Genomic DNA, 23782 nt, shown 5'->3' on the forward strand with positions numbered 1-23782 from the left:
CATTTTACCATTGCCTTCCTCCAAGGCTGAGAGGCAGTGACTGGCCCAAGGTCACCCAGTGAGCTTTATGGCTGTGTGGGGATTTGAACCCTGGTCTCCCAGGTCATAGTCCAACACTGACCCGGGAGAGGCAGCAGGAAGGAGAGGAGACGCCCCTTTCCTTTCCAAAAGGAAAACATCATGAACAGTATCATTGCTTTTCAGCATTTCCCCCACTATTTTATTCTACAGCAGGCACATGTAGCCTCCCACCCAAATTTAAAACAAAGCTGTCCCTGGCCACATCCATACCAGGCCTTTATTTCACTTTGGACAGTCATGGCTTCTCTCAAAGAATCCTGGGAAGTGTAGTTAGTGAAGGGTGCTGAGAGTTGCTAGGAGATGCCCTGTTCCCCTCACAGACCTTCAGTCAGAGTGGCTGACTGTTAAACCACTCTGGCCACTGGAGCCAGAATAAGAGTCTCTTCTCAGCACCCTTCACAAACCACACTTCCCAGGATTCCCTGGGGGAAGCCATGACTGTCTCATGTGAAACCAACATCTGGTGTGGGTGTGGCCCTGATTAGCCAAGCCAAGCAGCTGTGAGTCTGGCTTTTAGAACACTGTTGGTTCTTACTGAGCCTGCCCGACACCATCATTATGTTCAAGCCAAAATTTCTTAAATTAATTAAAAATCAGCCAGGCATTTTTTTTTTTACTTTTAAACTGCAGACAATGAAGGTCAGAGTATGGGGCAAGGTCAGTAATATGATTACAGGTACTCTGTGAACATGGCTGATTTTTAATGAATTTCAACAGAGTATGAGAATTCTGTCAGAAAAAAGTCCAAAAGGGCTCTCGGGTTTTTCCCCTTCTTTTTAGACTTTGAACTCTCTATTCTCTCTGTTTTGTTTATCGCCATGAAAATTTATAGGGTTGTTAAGCAAACGTTTCTGAGTTCAGGACTATAGGTTTTGTAAGGTTTTGTTTTGAAATGAGCTCATGGGAAGCATCAGAATGGAATGGGGGGTATTTTCAATTTAACACTGCAGAATGTGAAAAATCCACGCTGGCTATAGTATACAGCCACTCTCGTGGCTGTATAATAAGGCAGTAATTTATGGATCAAATGGTGCCTTTTGTTTCCCATGGGCAACATGACAGCCTATGGCACAGCACAAAATAGAATCTAAGAAGTTAGTAGGTAATAAAGTTTTAAATAAGCCAGATATTTTCCACTCCCTCTATGAGCACCCATCATATGTGTGGACAAACCAATCAATCCCTACAATCGTTATGGGAGTATCTGTGAAGGTGTGACTACAAAAAGGCTTAAATCACAAGGTATGTAGGAATAAGGACATCCTTCTGTGAAATATGTTGAAACATTTGCGGTCTAGCTGCAACTGTATACAGGAGCACAGCTAATCCCTTATATGGTTGATATCTGAGGGGCAGTTTAAAAGAACAACACTGGTACAGAGCTCCTTTTGTTTGGAGGGAATAAAGAGAGGAGATGGCAGCAATAAAAAAATCTCCCTAAAGGATTTACAGCAATACAAACAGTGAGTGAGTGTTCTGGAAAGGGGTTGTTACTACACCACAGAGCTGTCTTTAACACCCTCCCTAGAATCAGTTATGAAGAGTTCAAGAAAAGAAGGGACTGGCCCATAGGATCTTGCCACTGCAGGCAAAACCACTTCTGCCATCAACACCAGCCCTAGCAACTCATTTGGTTTGGGCTGCTTGTAGATTACAGTTTACCCTACATTAACTGCTTGCCAAACGGTATTAACCACCTTGCCCAACACCATTCTGTTTCTGCCACATTTAGTTACTCTTGAGGTTAGATTAATTCCACCTCCTTGTTTGTACTCGGAGAAGGCAAACCAAGCAATCACGTACAATTTGTGAAGCAGAAAGGAAGAAGACAGGAAGATTGTGCTTCCTGCATCTGAGATCCTCTCCCACTCCAGGTAAAAGCTTTCTGAAGTGTTTGCAGTTCACAGAGCGGGAGCTGTCCCACCATTTCAGGAAAGCAAGCCCAGAAAGGGGAAATAATTGCCATGTACAATAAAAGGCATTGGTTATATTGTATTCATAATTAAATATATTAAGAATATGTCATTCTGGTGGAACAAATGACACAAAAATGAGCTCTAACCATACAATAATTCCCACACTCTGACACAGCTCAACTTTACTACTTTTGGGGAGTGAGGGGAGGAATCAACCTTTTACAATGAGAAAATGTTGAGGTTTGACTACAGGAAGAAAGTGATTTTCTAGTCGCAGCAACTCTGTCTTCAGGAAAGATGCATGAAATCGTCACATCAGCTGAAAAACTAAGCAATACTTATACTACAAAAATATGCTTTGAAACACCAATATATGATATTTTCCTAGAGGTGACGCTGACATTTGTAATCCAATATTCTACCTGTTGGAATATGTTACATTTTATTTAAAATGTATTAAGCTCTCCTGCCCTATTAAAAAAATACTGGTGGCAATGTACAGCCATAAATGTATTTAAAATAAATGTATGTATTTGAAAAGAAACATTGAGGAGGCTCTGCTTGGAGCATTACAACAGGAATGAGCAGGCATTTAGTTTGTGGGATTGACTTCACGTTTTTGCTAGAACTCCATGGTCCACCAGCCAGAGTCAGATGCAAAATGGTGGCTCAGGTGGGGGAGACAATCGTCTACTGTGTCCCACAAAGCATACACTGGAATACCTACACATATAAGTACAAATCTATATCTGAGTGACTACAGATTAAGGATTTGAACACAAATGCTGAAACTGGGGAACAGAACCGCACAAAGACCTGCTCAAAGGCAACCAATTAATATTCATATTTTACTGCAGAGGAACACAGAGGCTGATAAGCAATTTCTACAAGGCCAAGCATGACAGTAAAGTTTTATTTCTTTTTTTACTTGCCATGGTTAAATTATTGGGAGACAGAAACCCTTGCTAATCTACTGCAAAGAACCAAGAAACCTACCAGTAGATCCTGACCTACCTTTTGCCCAGTTCTGCACTACAAGATCTAATAAGATTTCTAAAAGAAGAAATGATGCAGAACTGTGGATCCCACAGTTCAAAGAGACTCACATGGAAGATGGCCCCAAAGGTCTTTTAGCAATATCTTTCAGCATTCTCTAGCTCTAAAGTTGCCTCCTTGGTGCCCTCACAGTCTAAAACTTGCAACGCAGAGAAATCATAATTGAGAATAAAGTTTCTGTAGCCAAAAAGACATGAAAAAATCTTCTGGAATACTTTTACTAAGCTTCACCCCTTGTGCACGTGTGCAACAGGAAGCTTTTTAGCTCATTCTGCACAGTCATTTCCAATCCTCTGTATCACAAAGATGGCTGCCTGTTCTTGGAAGTCAACTCTTACTGCAAGCTATCCTCACGGGGCATGATGTACAATAAGCACTTAAAAATGTGTTTTGCTGTGACTGGAACAAAGATGAAATAGCAATATTAAAGGAGATGAGTTTCGTTTATGGAGTGGCCAAGTATGTTCTTATTCTACAACAATGGGGGATGGCAAGAAGGGAAGGAATGTTCTGCAGTGTGATTTATTCCTTTCCACTAGCAATGGAAAAATTTTGAACGGCCAGCAAAATGGCCCCATCTGCCAAATATAAGTCAGTATGTTAGCAATTATACTCTGTTAGCACAGTTCTGCTAGATTAGTTGTGTCATTGTAATACTTCCACAGCCCCAAGATTTCAGACTACTTCAGAGGCTTTATCATCACTTTATAGCAACACCTGAAGAGGAGGGTGGGTTGCCATAAGATTACGATCATCACTCCTGAACAAGAGACAACAAGACTAACAGAGCAATCCTACACACAGTAATTCAGAAGCAAGTTGCACTGTCTTCAAAAAAGCTTACCCCAGTCCTAACCAAGTGTGTTTAGGATTGCAGCCTACAAGACACATAAAGGAACCACTCTTAAGACTTACAGATTCAAAGGGTTGGGGTTAGCCTTTTGGGGACAGCTTTTGCTACATAAAGCAAAGACTCTTTCTGGATCTCTCATCTCCTTCCCCTGAGTCAGTATGTATAGATAAAGAGAGTGTGTTAGTTTGGCCAAGTCTGTGTAGATTGGATGATCCATGTATTGCTTTAGGTTAGCACTGAGAACAGAGCAGACCATTGATGCAATCCAGTGGAAGTTCTCTCAAGCAAGCATCACTGATATGAAGGAGACCTGTGCAAGAGGACCAGGTATCACGTGAATGCAGTTAGTGCTTGGCTTTCAGACTTTAAATATATTTAATTACTTAATTGGAAAATGTATACCCCCACCCTTTCAGTGCTTTTGTGTTGCTCCAGGCAGCTTATTAACAATTAAATACATAACAAAAACAAAAGCTTATTAAGAATTAAAAATATAGATGAAACAGCATAAAAACAGCAACAGACTCAGTAGATAAAAATGTTTCTTAGAATGAGGGTTCATCACTGGGCCGGGGAACCTGCGGCCCTCCAGATGTTGCTAGACTACAACTCCCATCATCCCTGACCATTTACCATGGGGGCTGGGGCTGATGAAAGCTGAGTACATCTGGAGGGACACAGGTTCCCCATTCCTGTCACATAAAAATCTAAACAGTAAGAGAGGGTGGCAAATGGATCTCATGGAATAAGGCACTCCACAATCTGGCCACAGCCTCTGAAAAAGCACTCGTCCCACCCAACTATGCCTCATTGGAGGAAAAGCTGGCACAGATTGAGATGATCCCTCAGATATCGTGGACCCAAGCCATTTAGGGCTTTAAAGATACTCCCCAGCTGGGCCCAGAAACAAACTGGCAACCAGAGCTGCTGTTGCAGAATAGGCATAACATGATGCCATGGGAAAGCACCCATAATATTCTTGCTGGGGCAAAGATAGCAGTTGTGTGCGGGGGTCAATCGGGATTAGGAATGCCAGAAGGGAGATTTAACTGTAGTCCCAATGAAGATGACTTTTCCTCCTCCACCCACCCACCCCAAAAAACTGCTATTTTTCTGGGCAGAATTCTGACAGTGGCGCCCATTTCAATGGGGATTGTATAAGAAAACTTCTCATTGGGGCAGAGCACTTTTGTTTTCCTGTTTAGGCTCTCTATGTGGTCTTGTCCTCCGTTTGTAGTTTGTCCAGCCCCAGTTTCAAAGACAACAGTCAAGCTGCTGGAATTTGTATTCACTAACTCTGGGCAAGCCAAAGGGTTACACACACACAACAGGCCCTTCAGCATTAAGTCTGAAAAATCCCCTGGCTTAAGAAGCACCATGATAAAAATCCTTGGACAACGGCCAGGCCTCTGTCACTGCTACATTCCCGCCCCATCCACCCCAAGTGCAAGAGGAACAAAACTTGGCAAATCATGCTGATGTGTGATAAAAATGCAGGAGGAAATAAGACATTACAGTGGAAGTATAATTCATATTATTGCTGTCCAGACACTTTCACTGAACAGGAGCTATGAGAACACCTCTCAGAAAGAGCATTTTTGGTCCCAAAGGAGCAAGAACCAGGGATACACTTTGTCTATTTATACTGCTCCTCATTCCCCCACAATGAAGGTTCCATAGTTCTGAGGAGCCTAGAGGAGAGATCACCACACTGCTTTGCCAGCCCTAGATGCAAGCAACACAGATCCAAATTGAAGGGTCTTTTCACACATTACAGAAATGATCAGTTATACAATTGTTTACTAACTGTATACTCCCTGATGCTGCTCATGATGTGCAAATTGCCTTCAGGTTTTTTTTGTGACCACTTGTACATCTTACAGGGATCAATGGTTGGCTGAGAGTCATCATGTCATGTACACCAGACTGATCCTTGTCTATGGCTGCAGGATGTTACAAGACATTGCAGGAACTTGCAATATACAGGCAAATACCTGCCCATTTCCACAAAGTGCAAAGTGGGTTGCTAAGTGTCCAATGAAACCACATAATTGTGCATTAAATTTATCCTCTACCCCAGGAGAAACAGAATGTTTTTAAGAAATCGTTCTGTTTGCACACCAGTACTGCCAACATTCTGTGCCAAAAGATGCTGAATGCAGCATTTAACAACCTGTGCAAAACATGCAGGTAGCAAATTTGCATATTTTCCAATTTTGCATTATTTCTTCTGTTCCTGCTCAGTCTGGTGAGGAGCAAGTAGTAGCAAAGAGCACGGAAGCCCCATCCCATACTATGGCTCAGTGAAAGAACACAGGCTTCACATGTGAGAAGGCCCCAGATTCAACCCCTGGTACCATCAGTTAGAAAAGCTCACAGGTAAGAGGCCAGTGTGGTGTAGTGGTTAAGGTATTGGACTACGACCTGGGAGACCAGGGTTCGAATCCCCACACAGCCATGAAGCTCACTGGGTGACCTTGGGCCAGTCACTGCCTCTCAGACTCAGAGGGAGGCAATGGTAAACCCCCTCTGAATACTGATTACCATGAAAACCCTATTCATAGGGTCGCCATAAGTTGGGATCGACTTGAAGGCAGTCCATTGTCATTTCAAGAGGGACAGGAAAGACCTTCGTACTGCTGCCGGAATGAGTGGACCAGTGGTCTGCCTGCATTACTTCTTGCCACTCAACCAGAATGGCAAGAAACCATACATATCCCCATGTGTATGAAGGAAGTTTGATTTGACAATCCTTAGCATGCCTACAGCAAAAGTTCAAAAGAGATGGCAGTTCCACTATTGTAGGAAACCCTCTTTCTAACCCTTCAGCATGTACCAAACAAAATAGCATAGATATTGTTTGCAACATTCCCATCTGAACAAGGCTCCTCAATACTGATTAGCATCTGTAGACAAAGGACATACATTTGTTGTTAAAATTATAGTTAAGGGGCATGCTAGTTGGAGACTAGCTAATTATTATGCAGATAGCAGTTCAAGGACACAAACAATTTAACCAATTTCATGTATTTTCTGATTCAAATTAATATTGGTGTGAGCCTAACCTACTTCATGGGGCTGTTAAGATCTACAGCAAATTTGACATTTATATGAACAAATGAGAAATTACTCTTGACATATTCTTCCACATCACAGGCAACAATTTCAAACTCCAACAAAAATTTCACACACACCTATTTTTATGAACATTCTAAGCTTACATTCTGAACCCACTAACCATTAAAAAGAACTATCAAGGCATGGGATAAACCCAGCAGAATACACCAGATAGCCACAGGTAACAAGCTGTTCCTGTCCATAAAACATTTTTTTCTATGCAGGTTCATTCAAGATATTTAAAGTCTATTTGATTTCATTCAGGTGGTAACCATTTGGACAGAGTATTCTATCCAGTGTAGCCATTCACTCTCTGCACTACTCCTGTTGCAATAGGATGCTTTTGTCTAGTTCAAGACTTTGAAAAGCTGCCTTGTAACCTTGTGAACATCTGCATTAAAAAAAGATCTTGGCTCCTTTCAACAAATCTAGAGCTGATCTGTGGGCTATTATGCTGAATAAAAGATGACTCTTCCAGGGCCACCAAGCCGGTTCATGACAAACGGGGAGACTTGAGTACTGCTGAACTCAAGTCTGGCTAGTGGGCTACCCAGAGGCCTCTGGTTGGCCGCCATGAGAACAGGATGTTGCAACAACACTGTGAGAAAAGGATGCTGAACTAGATGGGCTCTTCTTGTGTTAACGTAGATCTTCCCAGCCAAAGTTACTCTAGTCCTAATGCTAGTCTCTATTGGCAGATATTAACATTATCCTTCCCAGGCTTTTTAATGTTTTTAATGTTAATGTTTATGTCTACGCTTTATTTTAATATTGTTGTTGATATATGTGATTGGTTTTATTATAATATTGTATTTTTAATCTGTTTTGTACACCGCCCAGAGAGCTACTAGCTATGGGCGGTCTAAAAATGAAACAAATAAATAAATAAATCCTTCCACCAAAAAGCAAGCTTGCTTACTTCAATGCTGAGAATTCGCTACATTTTTCATTCTGCTCATACGGAGTTACACATTAAGTTGTCTATTTTTTCAACAACGGAACCCAATCCAAATAAAGCCATCAGCCTATTTACACTGTATCTTTTGTTTTTTGGTATGCAAGAATGGTCCATGACAAACTTATTTGGCGTAAAACCAGTGTACAACAGGCATTAATTCTCTTCCACCAAAAGAAGTCTGTCTACTCTGCATTTAACAGGCTGCGCTATGCAGAAATTGTCTCACTGTAACTTTCCATGCAACACATTCTCAGAAGCAGAGATCTAAGAACTTCCTCTTCCTTCAGCTACAGGGAAGGGGGGAGGGTCCGAAAGGAGGATGGGTGACAGCAAAAGATTATTGAGCAACTGGTTGAATTTCTGCTATAGTCAGTACTGTACGTTTTTAGGTTATGACACTTATCAACTATATGCAACTTTTCCTGTTCTGTACTCACCAAGTAGCTGCAAAACAGTAGGCAGACAGAAAGGATACTAAAACAATAATAGTGCTGCTGTACTCCATAGCCGTCAATCACAGCCAAATGTCTACTGGGGCATAAAAAGCTGCAGTCCTCAGCATCTTTTCTTGAAAGCAAGCTCCAGTGAAATCACCTTGCTTCCATGCAAGAATACTACTTGAAGCATGATCCAGCCAAACTCTAAGCAACTTTATGCCCTATAGATTTCAATGGGAGATATTTAAGCAAGTACTCAACTTTAATTTGATGTCAAATACCTTTGCCTAGACCGTGCCATTAGTATTTATATAGCTTTTCCCTGGATACTCTTGAAGCACTTCACATACATTATTCTCAGTAATCCTTACAACATCCCTGTAAGTTATTTTCGTTGCAGATAGAAGATGTGGCTAACCCCATGGGCTTGCCCAAGAGCTTCCCACAGGCATCTGGATGGCCACTGTGAGAACAGGATGCTGGACAAGAGGGACCTTTGACCTCATCCAGCAGGGATCTTCCTATGTTCTTAAGATGAGATCATGATAGAGCTAAGATTTGAACCAGAGTCTTTCCTCATCCTTTTATCTGCTATGCAATGCTGGTAAGTTTGTTTAAGGCTGAGGGTTCCATTTGAGCAAGAGGCTTCATATTGTTAAATCAACTATCCTTCAATAACAGAACTGTACTTTTCCACCATGTAGGAATTCCAGGAGAGAAGCATTAACCAGAATTAAGGATGATGGGAAATTTTGAATGAGTTGTGCTTTGGGAATCCATATCTGGAAACAACTGCAAATGTAAGTTAGATTGCAATTCTATCCCCCACTTCTCTAGAAGTAAGTGCCATTGAAGTCAGTGGGGCTTATTTCAGAAGAGAGATGTACAGGATTGCACTGTTAGTCAAACCTCTGGAGCACTTTCTTTAACCCTTGCTGAGATCTGGCCATGATAGACAGAGGAAAGGGGGAGGGGGAAAGTAACTAGAATCACCCCCTCCCATTTTTCTCTTCCAACTCCACCCTGTCCTCCAGGTAAATTTGGTGAATGCTGGGAACGTGTATTTTGAACTGCCTCGGGCTCCTGTTAGGAGGAAGGGTGGGGTATAAGCTGATGGAAACAAAATAAACGTTTTGTTACATTAAATTTTAGTAAAACTGAAAGCAACTGGGGCAATTTTGCTGGGGGCCCCCAACCCAAACAAACAAGTTTTCAAAAGCATATACGAGTTCCATGACAGTGCTCCCTTTAAAAAAAACACTCATAGTAATCCTTGAAACTTGTCTGTCCAAATATTTGTAGATACACTTCTAGAAATAATGAAGCCCAGGAAAAAGGGAGAAAGTCAATATATGTGTATCTACAAAAAGTGGTCCACATAGATGATCTTAGGAGTGGACATACTGGTCTTATATATCCTCCTTTAGATGGTAATGTATATTACTTCAAACTGTGGCATGCCAGCCCTGCTGCATTTGAGGGGCTCTCCTGCTTGTTCTGCTGAGTAGGCCACTGAACTTCTGCCCTCCCTCTGCAACCCTCTCCTGTCTACAAATTATTTGTTTTATTGCTTCCTATGATGCTTCCCATTTGCCCCCCCCTCTCTCTCTCTCTGTGTGTGTGTGTGTGTGTGTGTGTGTGTGTGTGTGTGTGTGTGTGTGTGTGTGTGTGTGTGTGTGAGAGAGAGAGAGAGAGAGAGAGAGAGAGAGAGAGAGAGTGAGAGAGAGAGAGAGAGAGAGAGAGAGAGTTTAAATCTCACTTCAGCCTCACCAGGAGGCTTTAGGGGAGTCACTGTTCTTTACGTTCCTCTGCCAAAAAAAACCACACATACAATATTGTGCACTGGCCTACCTCACAGGATTTTTGGTAAGGATTCATGGGATAATATACATAGAATACTTTGAAATCTTAAAAAAACAATATAGATGCTACATATCATTAGTGTGATGAGTTCATATAGCAACAAGATGATTTAAAGGTTCATATGACTATAAAACAAAAACTGACTACTAAAGGATTTGGGTCTAACACTTGAGCCCTTAAAAATACACACAAAAAATCCCAAACCCTGGTACTTTAAACACAGCATTTCACTTAGCGTTGCCGAGAACAGCCAGCTTCCTTTCTGTACACTAAAAAAACCGCACAAAATGTAACATACAGTATCTGCCTCAGGCATGCTGGCTATGTCAACAGCTTATCTCGCACTGAACTGTCTAGACTGTTATTAATATGCAACTGATTCAACAGCAAGGACACTGCTGTTGGAAGCAAACTGGAAGAATTGTTAAGTGGAGAATTATTCGTCTCTCCAACTGAATCAGTCCCTTAAAGGAAAAACAAAGAAAACCAGATGCGACTCATCACTGAGTATGCCTAGCAAGCAGGCAAACAAAAGGCTCTTCTTCCTTTAAGAATAAAGTGGACCTGAACTGTCCCTACTTGCCTGAAAAATATTTGAACCACCTATTTTCCTAGAGAACCTTTTCCAAAAGAAAGTGGGAACTCAAGGCGATATACTACTAGACAGACTCCTACAATATCCAGCTACTATAAATGTGGCTAACAATTTTACAGCAATAAAATCCAACAATAGATAAAGGCAGATTGAATACATAAATACACACACACACCTTAAAGGCACACACTGTAGAATTATTCTAATCAGTATCATTTGGACCATTGGAAGATTCAAATCCAGCAACTCATTATCTTGCTCATCCTACAACTGTCACGGGAGTATGTAAGTTACAATTGCAGCCACATGCTTCTTCATCCACACCTGTCTAGTTAACTACTCAGGCCAGGCTTCTGGCCCCATTCCCCCCATTGAAGACACTGCAGAATGCTGAAGAATCTTATTAGACTTGAAACTCAACCCAGCAGCACCACTCATAGCCCGACTTTGGGCATTTTCTTGCCCTAACGAGGATCCCTTTCGAAGTGCTCCCCCTTCCAACTCCCCTCTCCCCATCCCAGCTGATATGTCTTATTTCTAATAATTCACTCTCCGCATCTATACATTTAGGCTTTCGTGTCCAGCCCCTTATTTCTCTTTAGACTCCCATCTCTCCTGACAGTATTGTCAATCGGTTTGATTTAACCTTATTACCCAATTTCCATTTTTGGAAGTATTTCTTAACCCCCTCTGCTGTCTAAACTCTCTCCTTGGGTGTGCAGCAGCAATCTCAAACTGTAATTGTTCTAAGCTAAAAATCAAGCTCTTCTGCACACCCCATTTTCTTTTTCTTTTAAAGGAAACAAAGTAACACAAAGATTACTGTGGGGGGGTTTATTGCAATACGCGCCTGGCTTCTGCAATCACGTCTCTTCAATAAAGCAACTGGCTTGCACTGACACACCAATTACCTTCAAAAATCTGAAAAATCTCTTCCACTTCCACCAGCTGTTAGTTGTCAACACTGGTTGAAAGCAATCACCCCTTGTTCCAAGGGGGGGGGGGGTGGATGGGAAAAGCAGCTTTCTTAAAAAAATAAAAATAAAACAAAATTACAATATAGTATGGAAAAACCTCAAAAGAACTTCCACCAGACCTCAGATGTTGCTTCATTTGGGATTATTATATGATCTGGGATTTAATGAAAGCACCTTTCAACTGGACTGCATGGTTAATGATAACATTTATGACAGTGTTTTAAAAAAGGGGGAAATCAAGATCACAGAAAATGCGAAACAAAGGCAGAAAAGCAGCTCCGATTCATCAACGCCTGCATTTAAGAGATTTACAGGAGTAATGTAAATGGTTCACCTGCTGCCAGTTCTCTTCCAAGGATGGTAAAGCTGAGAAGTAGCCGGTGTCGTGGACAAGCTGCAGTTCCTGGAATATACTATAACTAGCCAACACATCCATGTTGTTGCTGTTGCTGTTGCTGTTGCTCCTGCTCCTGAGCAAAAAAACAACAAACCCCGACCCTTGTCTTTTAGGTTTGTGTTTGCAATTTTGTGATGGGGTTTTAGTTCTGTTCATTAAAAAGGAAAGGAGGGGGAAAGACCTTTAAGAGGAATCAATCCAGATGTCCTTTTTCTCTGTTGTTTTGCTTTTGTTTGCTATATATATCTACCTATGTTGTTTGCAGTCACACTTTCAGAGAGAGAGAAAATCAAAGCAGGAACAGCAGCGGAGGAAGCGAAAAAAAGATGAGCCCCATCAACAACCAGGGAGAAGGGATAAACGCTCCCAAACGTGTACAGTGCAAGCCGTCAGCCAGGCACCAAAGAAGGGGGGACTTCTCCACTTGTAGTAAAAAGCAATTGCCTTCCAGGGCTCTGTTGCTGACTCCAGCTCTTGGACCAAGAAAGGGGGGGATGCAAACTCACTGACACGAGACTGCCATCTATTTCTGCATTGCTGCTCGCTGCTGAATGCAATCTTTGCTCTTTATTTTTGGGAGGTTGCATTTTCTGTATTGCGCGCGCGCTCCTCCAAGCGCGCTCCCATTCCCTCCCCCCGCGCGTTCTCACCCCCTCCCTCTTCCAGTCCCTTCTCTTTTCTCCGCGCAGTCGTGGGATCTTTAGAGGAAACTGTCCATTAAGGCAGCGCGTGACCATGTAAGGTAAACAGGAGGTGGGAAGAAAGGGTCGCACATGAAGTCACTGACGTCCAATCTAAGCTCAAAGCGATGGGGGGGAGGCGGAATTCAGCACGGAAGAGCCACAGCGATTGGGTGAGGGCTCGATCGACTGCCGCCTTATAAGGCAGTGTAAGGGGAGCTATTTTTAGAGAGCTATATAAAGGGGTAGGGCTGGTTGATGTGTTGCGAGGCTTGGGAGTGTGAGAGTGATGGTGAGGTGCTGGCTTGTGTGATGGGGGCTGGGAGTTGTAGAGTTGTTCTCTGTCTCCGCTCCATGCAAATTTCAAAGGAGCAGCAGCGATAAAAAAAGGTGTCTCTGCGTTGCAGCAGGCAGAGTTTTGCATGGCCGAGCGAAAAACCGTAGCAAGCCCGAGAACAGGAATAAATTACAGCAGGAAACTCCTGGTTCGCAGTGAGCTCTGCGGGCGCCCGGTGATGGAGGACCGCTTTCCTCCTCTAGAAACTGCTCGCTGATTCCAGACCCTGTTCCAAGTTCCCCCTTTGAAACAGTGTGCGAAAAAAAGATGATGAGAGAGAGGGAGTAGTAACAGTCAGGATTTTGGTACCGTTTGGTGAGCGCCGTTCCGGATAGACCCTCCGCACTATTGTGGGCTTCATCTGAACGAACTAGCGAAAAAGAAAAGTACGTGGGCTGTCAGACTAAGGCTGCAATCCTATATGTAAGCGCTCTGATAGTAAGACCCGTTGAAAGAGGGACTTGCTTCAGAATAAACACCCACGGTTTTCACCTGGTAACATAGTTCTCACGTTTGGAAGCTCTGCCTTTTGTGGTGTGCCGCTTCCCAACTCCTAGCCAAGGTCTGCTGTAATGGAGTTCCCCACTGGTTTACCTAGAACCAGACTTAGTGAGTGAGCTGGCCAGTCGCCCAGGGTGCTGAGCTGAGAGGGGTGCTAAGCAAAGGTCAGTGGCTGCTTTTTCAGTGTACTGTTTGCAGTGGGCTAGGGTGGCAAAAAGCAAGCATCTGCACCTTTTGTTTCAAGGTTTTACAGGTTTGGGTACTAACTACAAAAATGAGTTTCCTTCAATTACAGATAAGACTGTGGGTACGTGGCTGACACTCCCCACGGGCACAGTACAGGTCTCTCGGAGGGTTAAAGTCTGTGTGTGTGTGTGTGTGTTCTTCCTCTCTAGTTGACTTTGTTACTTGCATCCCGCATTTCTGTCAAAATGGTAGTCAAAGCAGGGAGGCGTCATGGCTTAGTGGTAGGAAGGCTCTTGAATCTGAAACCCTGCAGAGCTGCGCCAGTCAGTGTAGACAGAGCAAGCTTGAGCTAGGCGGGCCCAAGGGACTTTGTATGAGGCAGCTTCCTATGTTCAGCTTACAAAAAGATATACAGAACAAAGTAATTTTGAAACAAAATCCGTAAAAGTAAATAGCGAACCAGCTGTTGAAACATCAGAACTTCCAGCAGTATTCAAAAAAGGTTAACACAGGCCACAGATTGAAAGACGTCCAAGATAGCCCCTCTCTGGAAGATGGGTTGTAGCTCGGTGGGTAAAGCAGAGGTTCCCAGGGAACCCAATGGCATCTCCAGGAGGGCTGGGGAAAAACTCCCTGTCTGACATTCCGGGCAGTTCTGAGTTACATGGACCCCAAGGGTCTGACTTGGTACCGGGCATCTTCCTTGGTACCCATGACTAAGTGGGCCTTTAGTTGATTCAGCTGCTGGGTGCTCCTGATGTCCTTCTCAGGATCTGTGAAGCAAGTAAACAACTGCAACCCTCTCTCTGTCTCAGATCTGCACGTGCTGCTACTTGAAGACTCCTGGTGCTTCTGCAACGGCAGGATGAAAAGCTGGTTCTGAAGTGCCATAGCAAGATGGCGCTGGGTTCCTTGGACACCAAGCAGACATTCAGCCCTGTCCTCAAGCTCAACGCGGTCCTCATCCGCTCCGTAGCCACAGGTACAGGAGAGGCCTCGCTGTGCGCCTGGTGCTTGATCCTGGAGAGCCCTACTTTGGCCTGCACTACAGGCCAGACAGCTTTGCCCCAAGTCTCTGAGTAGTATTGGGACCCCAGATCTACAAGGTGGTTGCTTCAACAACTTCAGAAAAGAATATGTAAGATTTTTACCTGCTTGTTTTTCAGCAGGAGATGAAGAAGTCTGTGGTGATGAGTCAGGAAGAGCACACAGGCTGCTGAGGGGGAAGGGGAGGGTGGGGAGTTTGTTTGCTTATTACGCTTATATCCCACCTTTCCCCAAAAGACCTCAAGATGGTGTCCCCCTCCTGATATTATCCTCACAACAACCCTATGAGGTAGGTTAGGCTGAGAGAGACAGTGACACGTGCCCAAGGTCACCCAGTGAGTGGGGATTTCAACCCTGGTGTTCCAGGTCCCAATCCAACAGGCCTGCCCTCAGGAGGACTTTGAGGGGGATTCCAGATGGGGAGGGGCTTACATGGCAAACAGGTCATCCAGATCAGAATTTTCTCTGTGCAGGGGTGTGTGGCACGTTATCTTCCACACTTTCCTGTTTTTTTGAGTCATGGGTATTTGTTGCTATTCCGCTGCTTGCTGTCTGTTCCTGTGGGTGGAGCTTGACAGAATGCAGCCTCCCCTCAATTGCTCCTCTCCCTCCACTTCCATTTTCCATTAAAAAAAAAAAGTATGGGATGGCATTCTGATACCAACGTTGTCAAGTGTTTCTGTAAGTCACTTTGAGTTCACTTTTGTGAGAAAAGCAACTAATAAAATAATCATAAACAGATGCTGTAAAAACTTGCATTTTGCAAGTTGACCCTACTTGTTTTTACTTTTTGTAAATTGCTTTGATGTTTTTAATGAAATTGTGGTGTAGAAATATATTTATAAATATTTATTTATTTATAAATGAGCAGCACTGGTTCCACAATTAGCTCCCCACCTGGAAGCTCACCTGCAGAAAGGGTAGATATGATTCTTAAGTTCATTAGGTGAGCCATTTCCCGCAGGCTTGGTTTGGTTTGGATTGTGCTGTTGGTAAAGCTTGACTAGGGATCCTCTGCAAAGATATCCATATCCAAGCAGGGTTGGAATGCCCTGTCCCTACCTGACCTGGGGGCTGCAGTTAGTGCAGAATTCTGTGGCACGATTGCTGACACGAGTGAGACCCTATCGGCACATAATACCTCTGCACCGATTGTCGATTTGCTACGAGGCCAAGTTCAAGATGTGCTTTCCATGTTATGGGTTCCACATTGTACTTGTTCTACTCTTCTACAAAATCAGTCCTTTAGCAGCTACCATTTGGAACTCCCTGCCTATTGATATTAGGCAGACACAGTCATTGTACTCTGCTAAAAATGTTTTTGTTTAGGCAAGTCTACCCAGGCATGTAGAAGCTATTGTGTTTTTTATCTGTTTTTAACTCATTGTTGGTTTTATTATTTTGAATTTTAAATACCTGTCTTTAACTGTTTCTGCCAATAATTTCATTGTTTTAATTCCTTCTGTAAACTGCTTTGAGATTTTTTACAATAAAACGGTATATAAATGTAAATAAAATACAGAAATAAAGTTTGTAGTCCCTGTGGCCCTTGGGTCTCTTTCCACTTTTAGGAACAAAGGAATCTGGCTTATACCGGCTCAGACCATTGGGTACCATGTAGCTCAGTACTGATGACTTGGATTAGCATTGGCTCTGTTTAAAAATTATCTTTTTTAATTGCTCTTTTCAATTCACTAATGAATGCGCAACATACCTAGGGTAGATCCACACCATTCAACATACATTTGAAGCACATGAATCCCACCACAGAATCATGGGAACTGTAGTTTGTTAAGGGTAGTGGGAACTACCTCTGTGTTGGAATTTTTTTTAATACGTTTTTAAACCTTTTTAAAAATGTTTTCAAAGCATTTTTAAAAATGTTTTTAAATATGTTTTGTTTTAAAGTCTGTCTTTATGGTGTTTTAAAGGGTTTTTAGTGTTTTTGTTTGCCACCCTGGGCTTCTCCTGAGACAAAAGGTGGGATATGAATCAAATAATAAATATAATAAAATATAAATAAATATTGGGTGAGTTTTCATGCACTGTTACCTTGGCTTGAAGCTTGAAGTCAGTGGCCAACACTGCTGGCCATTGCCCACAGCATGCTGGAGGAGAGGGCAAGGAGGGGTGCCCGGAGGAGCAACACACAACGCCTGGAGTGAGGAGCCACTCACCGCCCCGCCACATGCAAAGTTGCCAGCCAGCCCGCCCGCTCGCCCTGCCGGCTGATGCCATGTCATGGAACCCTGTGCAGATAAGTGAAGCGCCGAGAGACAGAGTGAAGATGCTGAGTGATGCTGAGCTATGGCTTCTGAGGAGCATTTTTATGAGCTCTGGATGCTCTATTTCATCAAGGACCCGATGCAGTCTTGCTTGGAGGCCAGGCCTGGCAACCAAGAGGTCTTCTGTATCTTTAAAAGTTGTGCAGGGGGAAGGGAAAATTCCACCTTGTGGTTTTTCCCATGACAGTGCTGCAAGAACACCTACACTTGGTTGACTTTCTCTTCTACAGATACAAGATCAGTCTCAGGCCCTGAGCCTGGCAACCCTAATTTACCTCACAGGGTTGTTGCAAAGATAAATGGGGGGAGGGAATGGCAATAGTCGTGGCATTCACAAATCAAAATAAGTCTGGCGAGGGGGGCACACACAAGGAATAAGATGTCTGATAGATAGAATGGTCACAGATGAAGCTTTCCCCATAATTATATTTTCATGCAAAAAAGGCTTACTCCATTTAATTTCTACCTGCTCCACAGCTGTATATGAGCCTGATCTCCTGCAATGCCACCCCTAAACCATGCAAAGAACTCAAGTAAAAAAACCAACAATCACAGAATGTGGGGGATTTTTTTTTTATGTTCCATGACATGGTGCAGAGAGCCACTCTCTCTCTGCCTTCCAGTTCCCAGCAATTCTCTAGACACACTAAAACTACAAGCACACTTCTGCTAGCTGCCAGGAGAGGGGGGGGAGGCTCTCCTGCAGAGTTTAAATGACAAAAGGGGTCTTCCTGGCCCATTCTCAGTTGCTGGGCAACTGATCGAGCCCATTATCTTACCTGGCCACTCTATTTGATTAACAGATTCATCTGGCTAGCAGAGCCAACCCCCAGGGCATAGGATTCCAAATCAGAGGCTGGAAAGGGGACCCACAGAAATCATCCCAACCCCCATGCTCATAACAATATAATGGAAAGTTTCAGTTCAGAGCACTTCATGTATCAGGTTACAGACTACACAGGAATCAGCTTCATTACTAAGGAAGGCTATGTAGAAAATACATAAGGAACTGTGGGTTTCCACCATCAGACATGCTTTGGGCACTGCACATGCATTCCAGAGAGGTTTCCCACCCAATTCAGAACTTCTTGTGTCTGTATGGCACACACAAGGGCATATGTGTATTAGAAAATATAGCGAATATGTACTGGAAAAGAATAAGGAAATGAGGTGCCCATCACAAAAGATGGTTTGGGGCACCATAAAACACACTTCATTGAATCTGGGAGAGTGTCTTCTCTGAGATGTCATCCATGAATGCTTTTGAGTGTCAGCTATGAAATTACATCTTCAAGAAATCACTGTTGTTTAACCTGCCACGTTTCCTTCTGTTGCCAATACCAATGGCTCTGTAAACTAATAATATTTCAGTAAGGTGAGTAAGAGGGAAGACCGATACAAAAATTAAACATAAAAAAAAATCCCATCAGAGATCATACACTTCATCTTTCAACAACCCTTTTAAGGAGAGACTTTGTCCCAGTGTGCGTCTGTATTGGAATTATATTTAAGATGTTTTCAGCAATGTTTTGTAATTTTCAAAAGGTGTTTTTCAATGTTTTATATTTGATTTTGTAAAGATCTTTTGATTTAAATATGTTTTTAAAAGACTTGGGGGGGTAACACTTTTTTGCCACCCTGGGGTAATGCTGGAGGAAGGACAGGATAGATATATAATAAATAATCAAATAAACAAATACATACATACATACAACCATACTTTTAGAGGTACTTTTTGTTTACTATATATATTAAAAAATTAACAAGTCAGTATTGTTGTTTGCTTGACTATTCAAAGAAATGACCATCTTCTTTATCATCAAAGATAAGGATCCAGGTGGGGAAAATCACCCTGGGGCCGGGATGTAGGTCAGACTCTCAGCTGATTGCCAAAATATCCATCAGTTTGCTGTGTGTATCCTGAAACAGCAATCATTGTTTCATGCCTCCACACCTAACTTGGTTGCAATTGAAAACTAACTTTAGTTACCATTCCAGTTCACCTTGCCTAACAGTTAGCACCACAGTTATATTTGCAAATGTGGAGATTTCCATTAAGATGTCATGGAAATATTGAAGTTCTGCATTAGATGCTGAAGAACAGACAATACAAGCTTTCGTTCAAGAAGTGCAGTATTTGAACAAAGAAGGTTACAGAAATGAGACATCTTGTTGGAGTAGGATATCTACTAAGCTTTATAGAAACCCTGAGAAGTGTAAGAAGTGGCTTTATAATTTATGGAAGGAAGATCAAAGAGCCCTGAGAAGTAGAACTTTGGGAGAAGCTGGGATCAAAAGGTTTTATATTTGGAAGAAGCCAGAAGATTCTTCATCTTATGTTCAATGTGATCGTTGCAATGATTGGTTTCACCCAAAGTGTATAGGTTATAAATCTGCACAGGAGTTGGTTGATGTTACACCATGGTTTTGTCCAGCATGTGAATCAGAACAGAACTGCTGTTTTAAGCAGGACTATACATTCAGTGCATTTGAAGTAATTTCTAATGAAGCTACCCAAAATGAATTGTATTTTAATTCACCGACTGAATCTGTGGATATAGATGCTACTCTCCCAACTGAGCACAATGATCCAAAGTTGGAACATCAAACTATCTTTAGACAGAAGAATGGCAGTGATGTTCTCAGACCCAAAGGGAAGGAATTTCAAGAGAGTGTCCACGAAGATCACATATCAGTTTCTATGCCGTCTGAAGGGATGAAGAGAAGACTATTATCAATTCAACGTTACAGAAAAGGTGTGTTTGCTTGTAACATGCCCATCATCGTTTATAGTAACTTTAAATACATCTGAATGAAGAGAGATATACTCGAGCAAATCACAATCTGGATTACAGAACGGATGGGCTAGTATGTTAGCAAAAAAGTTGGAGGAAAAGAACATATAAAAGAAAATATAATCGATTTAAAAGGAAGAGCTCACAAAAAATAAATGCCTCATTCTGGCACAGAAAAGCAAAATGTAAATTTGATGGCTGTATTTGGCTACAAATGACTACTAAGGAGAGACCAAAGGATGATAATGTAAGAATAAACATTACTCAGACACACCATTGGCCAGTCATACAGAAGGCATACGCTTATCCCACAAAGGAAGGAATTGAAAAAAGCAAACAATGGAGAAACACTAAGTAACCTAAGGAACACACTTATAAGCCAAGGTGACCCTATACTTATAGCTGGCAACTATAATGAAGTGAAAAGTACTGCAGTTTTAAAAAAAAATTCCAGTGAGGGAAACCTTGAAGGATGCACCGATGAAAAACCTTTTTCAGGACTGTGGTCATACAAGAGAAGCAAGATGCTTCAGAAACAGCACCATATAAAACAGAACATTGCTATGTGCAGTATATTGCTGTATCACCATTTACGTTGCACATGTACATCAATTACATCTTTTGTGTGATCTTCAGAGGGCGGGTTTATGCAAGCTGTATCTTGATGCCACAGGGTCCTTAGACCAGAGACCGCCTTCAGTGAAACACCATATTTTGTATTATGCTTTGTGCATAAAGAAGCCATCGAACACATCCTTCCAGTAGCAGAGGTGCTCACTTCTGACCAGAGCACTCCAAATATTTCACACCGGCTGGCATTGTATTCAAGGAACATGCTAAAGGTAACTGGACAACATCTCAGACCACAAAAAATTGAATGTGACTTCAGCTGGGCTTTAATTCATGCTGTCACTGAAGTGTTTAACAAGATGCCTCCAAAGCAATACCTCAAAGCATGTTTTGAAGTGTGTTCAAATAAGAGCCCTGTTGAATTTACAATAATTCACATTTGCGCGGCACATATGATAAAGCTAATTGCTGGACATGTAAGCAGAATAAAAGTTTCACAAGAAGTTAAAGGTTTTTTCATGTATGCTTTTGCATTACTGCAAAACGGGGGGGGAATGACAGAATGATTAGGAAACTAAACATTATTTTTGGGACTAAGCAGCTAACATATGAGTGTAAATGTGCAATAGATACAGTTAAGAAATTTTTAAAAGACCAAAAAATATCCACTACTGATCATGGACAAAGGAATTCTTCAAACACAGGATTTCATGTGTAAAAGCTCACCTTTTTCCAAACTTATTCCCATCCAAAATCGGGAAAGCATTGGAATACAGAATGTGATTAACAAATAAAATATCTACTGCAATAATGAAGGGAAAAAAATTGTGTCAAAGTATGTTGCTACATTGCCATTGTGGAGTGGCATTATGCTGCAAGACCAAAAATGCCACTAAACTCGAGACTGTAATGCCACTGTTGAAAATTGGTTCAGAACAATTACAAAAGAAGTTCTGAATGACAAACTGTATCGCAGACCAGCACAGTTTACACACATTAGGAAAGACACCATTCGGGGTCGATTCTGCCTAACTGCCATTGGTATTCTCAGTGACAGCAACCAAAGAAAGAAAACCAAGAAGATTAAGACAGAGGAAACTCATTTAAGTGATGTCATCCCAGATCCTCTTACTGAGATAGAAAAATGGTCCAAAAGACCACAGTCCACACCTAAAAAGCAAGCTAGGTACCAAAAAGGACCGCTTGAACATCAACACAAAGAAAAGCCAGTTTCATCTTGTCCTCCTTGGAATGGAAAAGGGAAACTGAAGGGAAGGAATATAAAGCTCATAAACACTCGCACAATAGACAATCTCTACATTGTGATAATGGAACTGTATCCCAAATTGAAAAATGAAATATGAGGAGTGCAGAACAAGGATGAAGCCATTCAAAGATTGTTGCAAGTGAATGATGCCTTTAGGAGTCATAACTGGTGTTCAGGGAAACTTGAATGGTTGACACAGTTTCAGAATTACGTGGCAACAAGTCTGTGGGATTGCTATGGGTCTGAAGAAGACATGATAACCTCCCACCTATCCTTTTTATTTAGTTCCAGACATCTGTAGCAATCTTGACTGTCTAAAAAGGATAAGGGAAATGAAGTCTAGGTCAATATGTTTATCGTAGGTATACTGTTTCATTGCTATTTATTGCCCCACTAGCTTCACTGGATCAGTATTCACTGGCAAATTTTAAACAACAAATCTTTTCATCACGTTTTCAAGATAGGCAATGGTTTGAAGTAACACGCTTCCAAGGATATTAATCCCTCTTATGATATCCCATCTTGATTGTGTTCTAAGTACTCTTTACACAATAAGCTGGGAAAGCAGTTTTAACCAGAGGAACCACACTGGGTGTTCACAGAGAGATTGCTAACACTGTATGCATACAATAAGGATGCTAGTGCAAAAGGCAAGACAGAAACTGGGTTTTAGTTGTAAGCTATTTACAAACCATCTTTCATTGTTATATCTAGTATCCCTCTTATTTCATTGTAAAAACAGCTTGGATGCAGCCAATACACTGGAAGCTTCATCTCTGTGTTTCGTACATTTTCAATGTTTTTTCAATGTTTTGTATTTGATTTTGTAAAGATGGCTTGTTTTTAAGATGTTTTTAAAAGACTTGGGGGGTATCGGGGATCTCCTCTGCAGGCATAGACACACACACACCCAGAGTGCCCAGCCATAGTATTTTTAAAAGGAATATATCCTGATGAGGATAATTCTGCCAGTGGCTCGTTTGGGGAATCAGGTTCAGATACAAGCGTGGGTGGCAGCAATCTCCTACTAGTGATACGTAACAAGAAAGGTGGAAGGCAGATGCTTGGATATGTGTGAAGAGGCTCTAGTCAAAGAAAGAATGGAGGAATGAGAGGGAAATGGCTTAGCCAATGTGAAGAGTCTTCTAGCATGCTTCCTTGCCCGTTCGTGCTGATTGGATCTATCAGTGCTAAGTCACAAGAAAGGTGGAGGGCAGCCGCATAGACATGTGTGAAGAGGCTCTAGTCAAAGAAAGAATGAAAGAAAGAGAGGAAAATGTCTTAGCCACTGTGAAGAGTCTTCTAGCATACTTCCTTGCCGTTCCTACTGATTGGATCAATTAGTGCTAGGTCACAGGAAAGGTGGCAGGCAGCCGGATGGACATGTGTGAAGAGGCTCTAGTCAAAGAAAGAATGAAAGAATTAGAGGAAATTGTCTTAGCCACTGCGAAGAGTCTTCTGGCCTGCTTCCTTGCAAATTCCCGCTGTTTGGATCTATTCGTGCTAGGTCACAGGAAAGGCGGAAGGCAGCTGCATGGACATGTGTGAAGAGGCTATAGCCAAAGAAAGAATGGAAGAATGAGAGGGAAATGGCTTAGCCACTGCGAAGAGTCTTCTAGCATGCTTCCTTGCCCGTTCCTGCTGATTGGATCTATTCGTGCTAGGTCACAGGAAAGGTGGAAGGCAGCCTCATGGACATGTGTGAAGAGGCTATAGTCAAAGAAAGAAAGGAAGAATGAGAGGGAAATGTCTTAGCCACTGCGAAGAGTCTGCTAGCATGATTCCTTTTTTGCCACCCTGGGCTAATGCTGGAGGAAGGACAGGATAGGAATATAATAAACAAATACATACATACAACCATACT

General features: G+C 42.2%; 1 protein-coding gene and 1 long non-coding RNA gene across 3 annotated transcripts in view; one reads left to right on the forward strand and one right to left on the reverse strand.

The window, feature by feature from the left end:
- The window catches only part of KLF7 (KLF transcription factor 7), a 103230-nt gene extending 90299 nt beyond the window's left edge, over window positions 1-12931 (reverse strand). Inside the window, exon 1 of one of the 2 annotated variants that reach the window (XM_061607799.1) lies at window positions 12188-12931. In XM_061607799.1, coding sequence (XP_061463783.1) covers window positions 12188-12406 — 219 coding nt within the window. In that variant the 5' untranslated portion in view covers window positions 12407-12931. Of the gene's footprint in view, window positions 1-10579; window positions 10656-12187 lie in introns of those variants that run through there. The other variant, XM_061607801.1, reaches the window with a different exon arrangement.
- A 97-nt stretch (window positions 12932-13028) lies between these two features.
- Window positions 13029-16546, forward strand: LOC133376194 (uncharacterized). The gene is made up of 2 exons (XR_009760425.1): window positions 13029-13932; window positions 14770-16546. It is a non-coding gene; the product is annotated as an uncharacterized LOC133376194 (long non-coding RNA).
- Window positions 16547-23782: the final 7236 nt, after the last annotated feature.

The sequence above is a fragment of the Rhineura floridana genome, chromosome 2 (assembly GCF_030035675.1).
Source record: "Rhineura floridana isolate rRhiFlo1 chromosome 2, rRhiFlo1.hap2, whole genome shotgun sequence".
In the NCBI taxonomy this organism is placed as follows: Eukaryota; Metazoa; Chordata; class Lepidosauria; order Squamata; family Rhineuridae; genus Rhineura; species Rhineura floridana.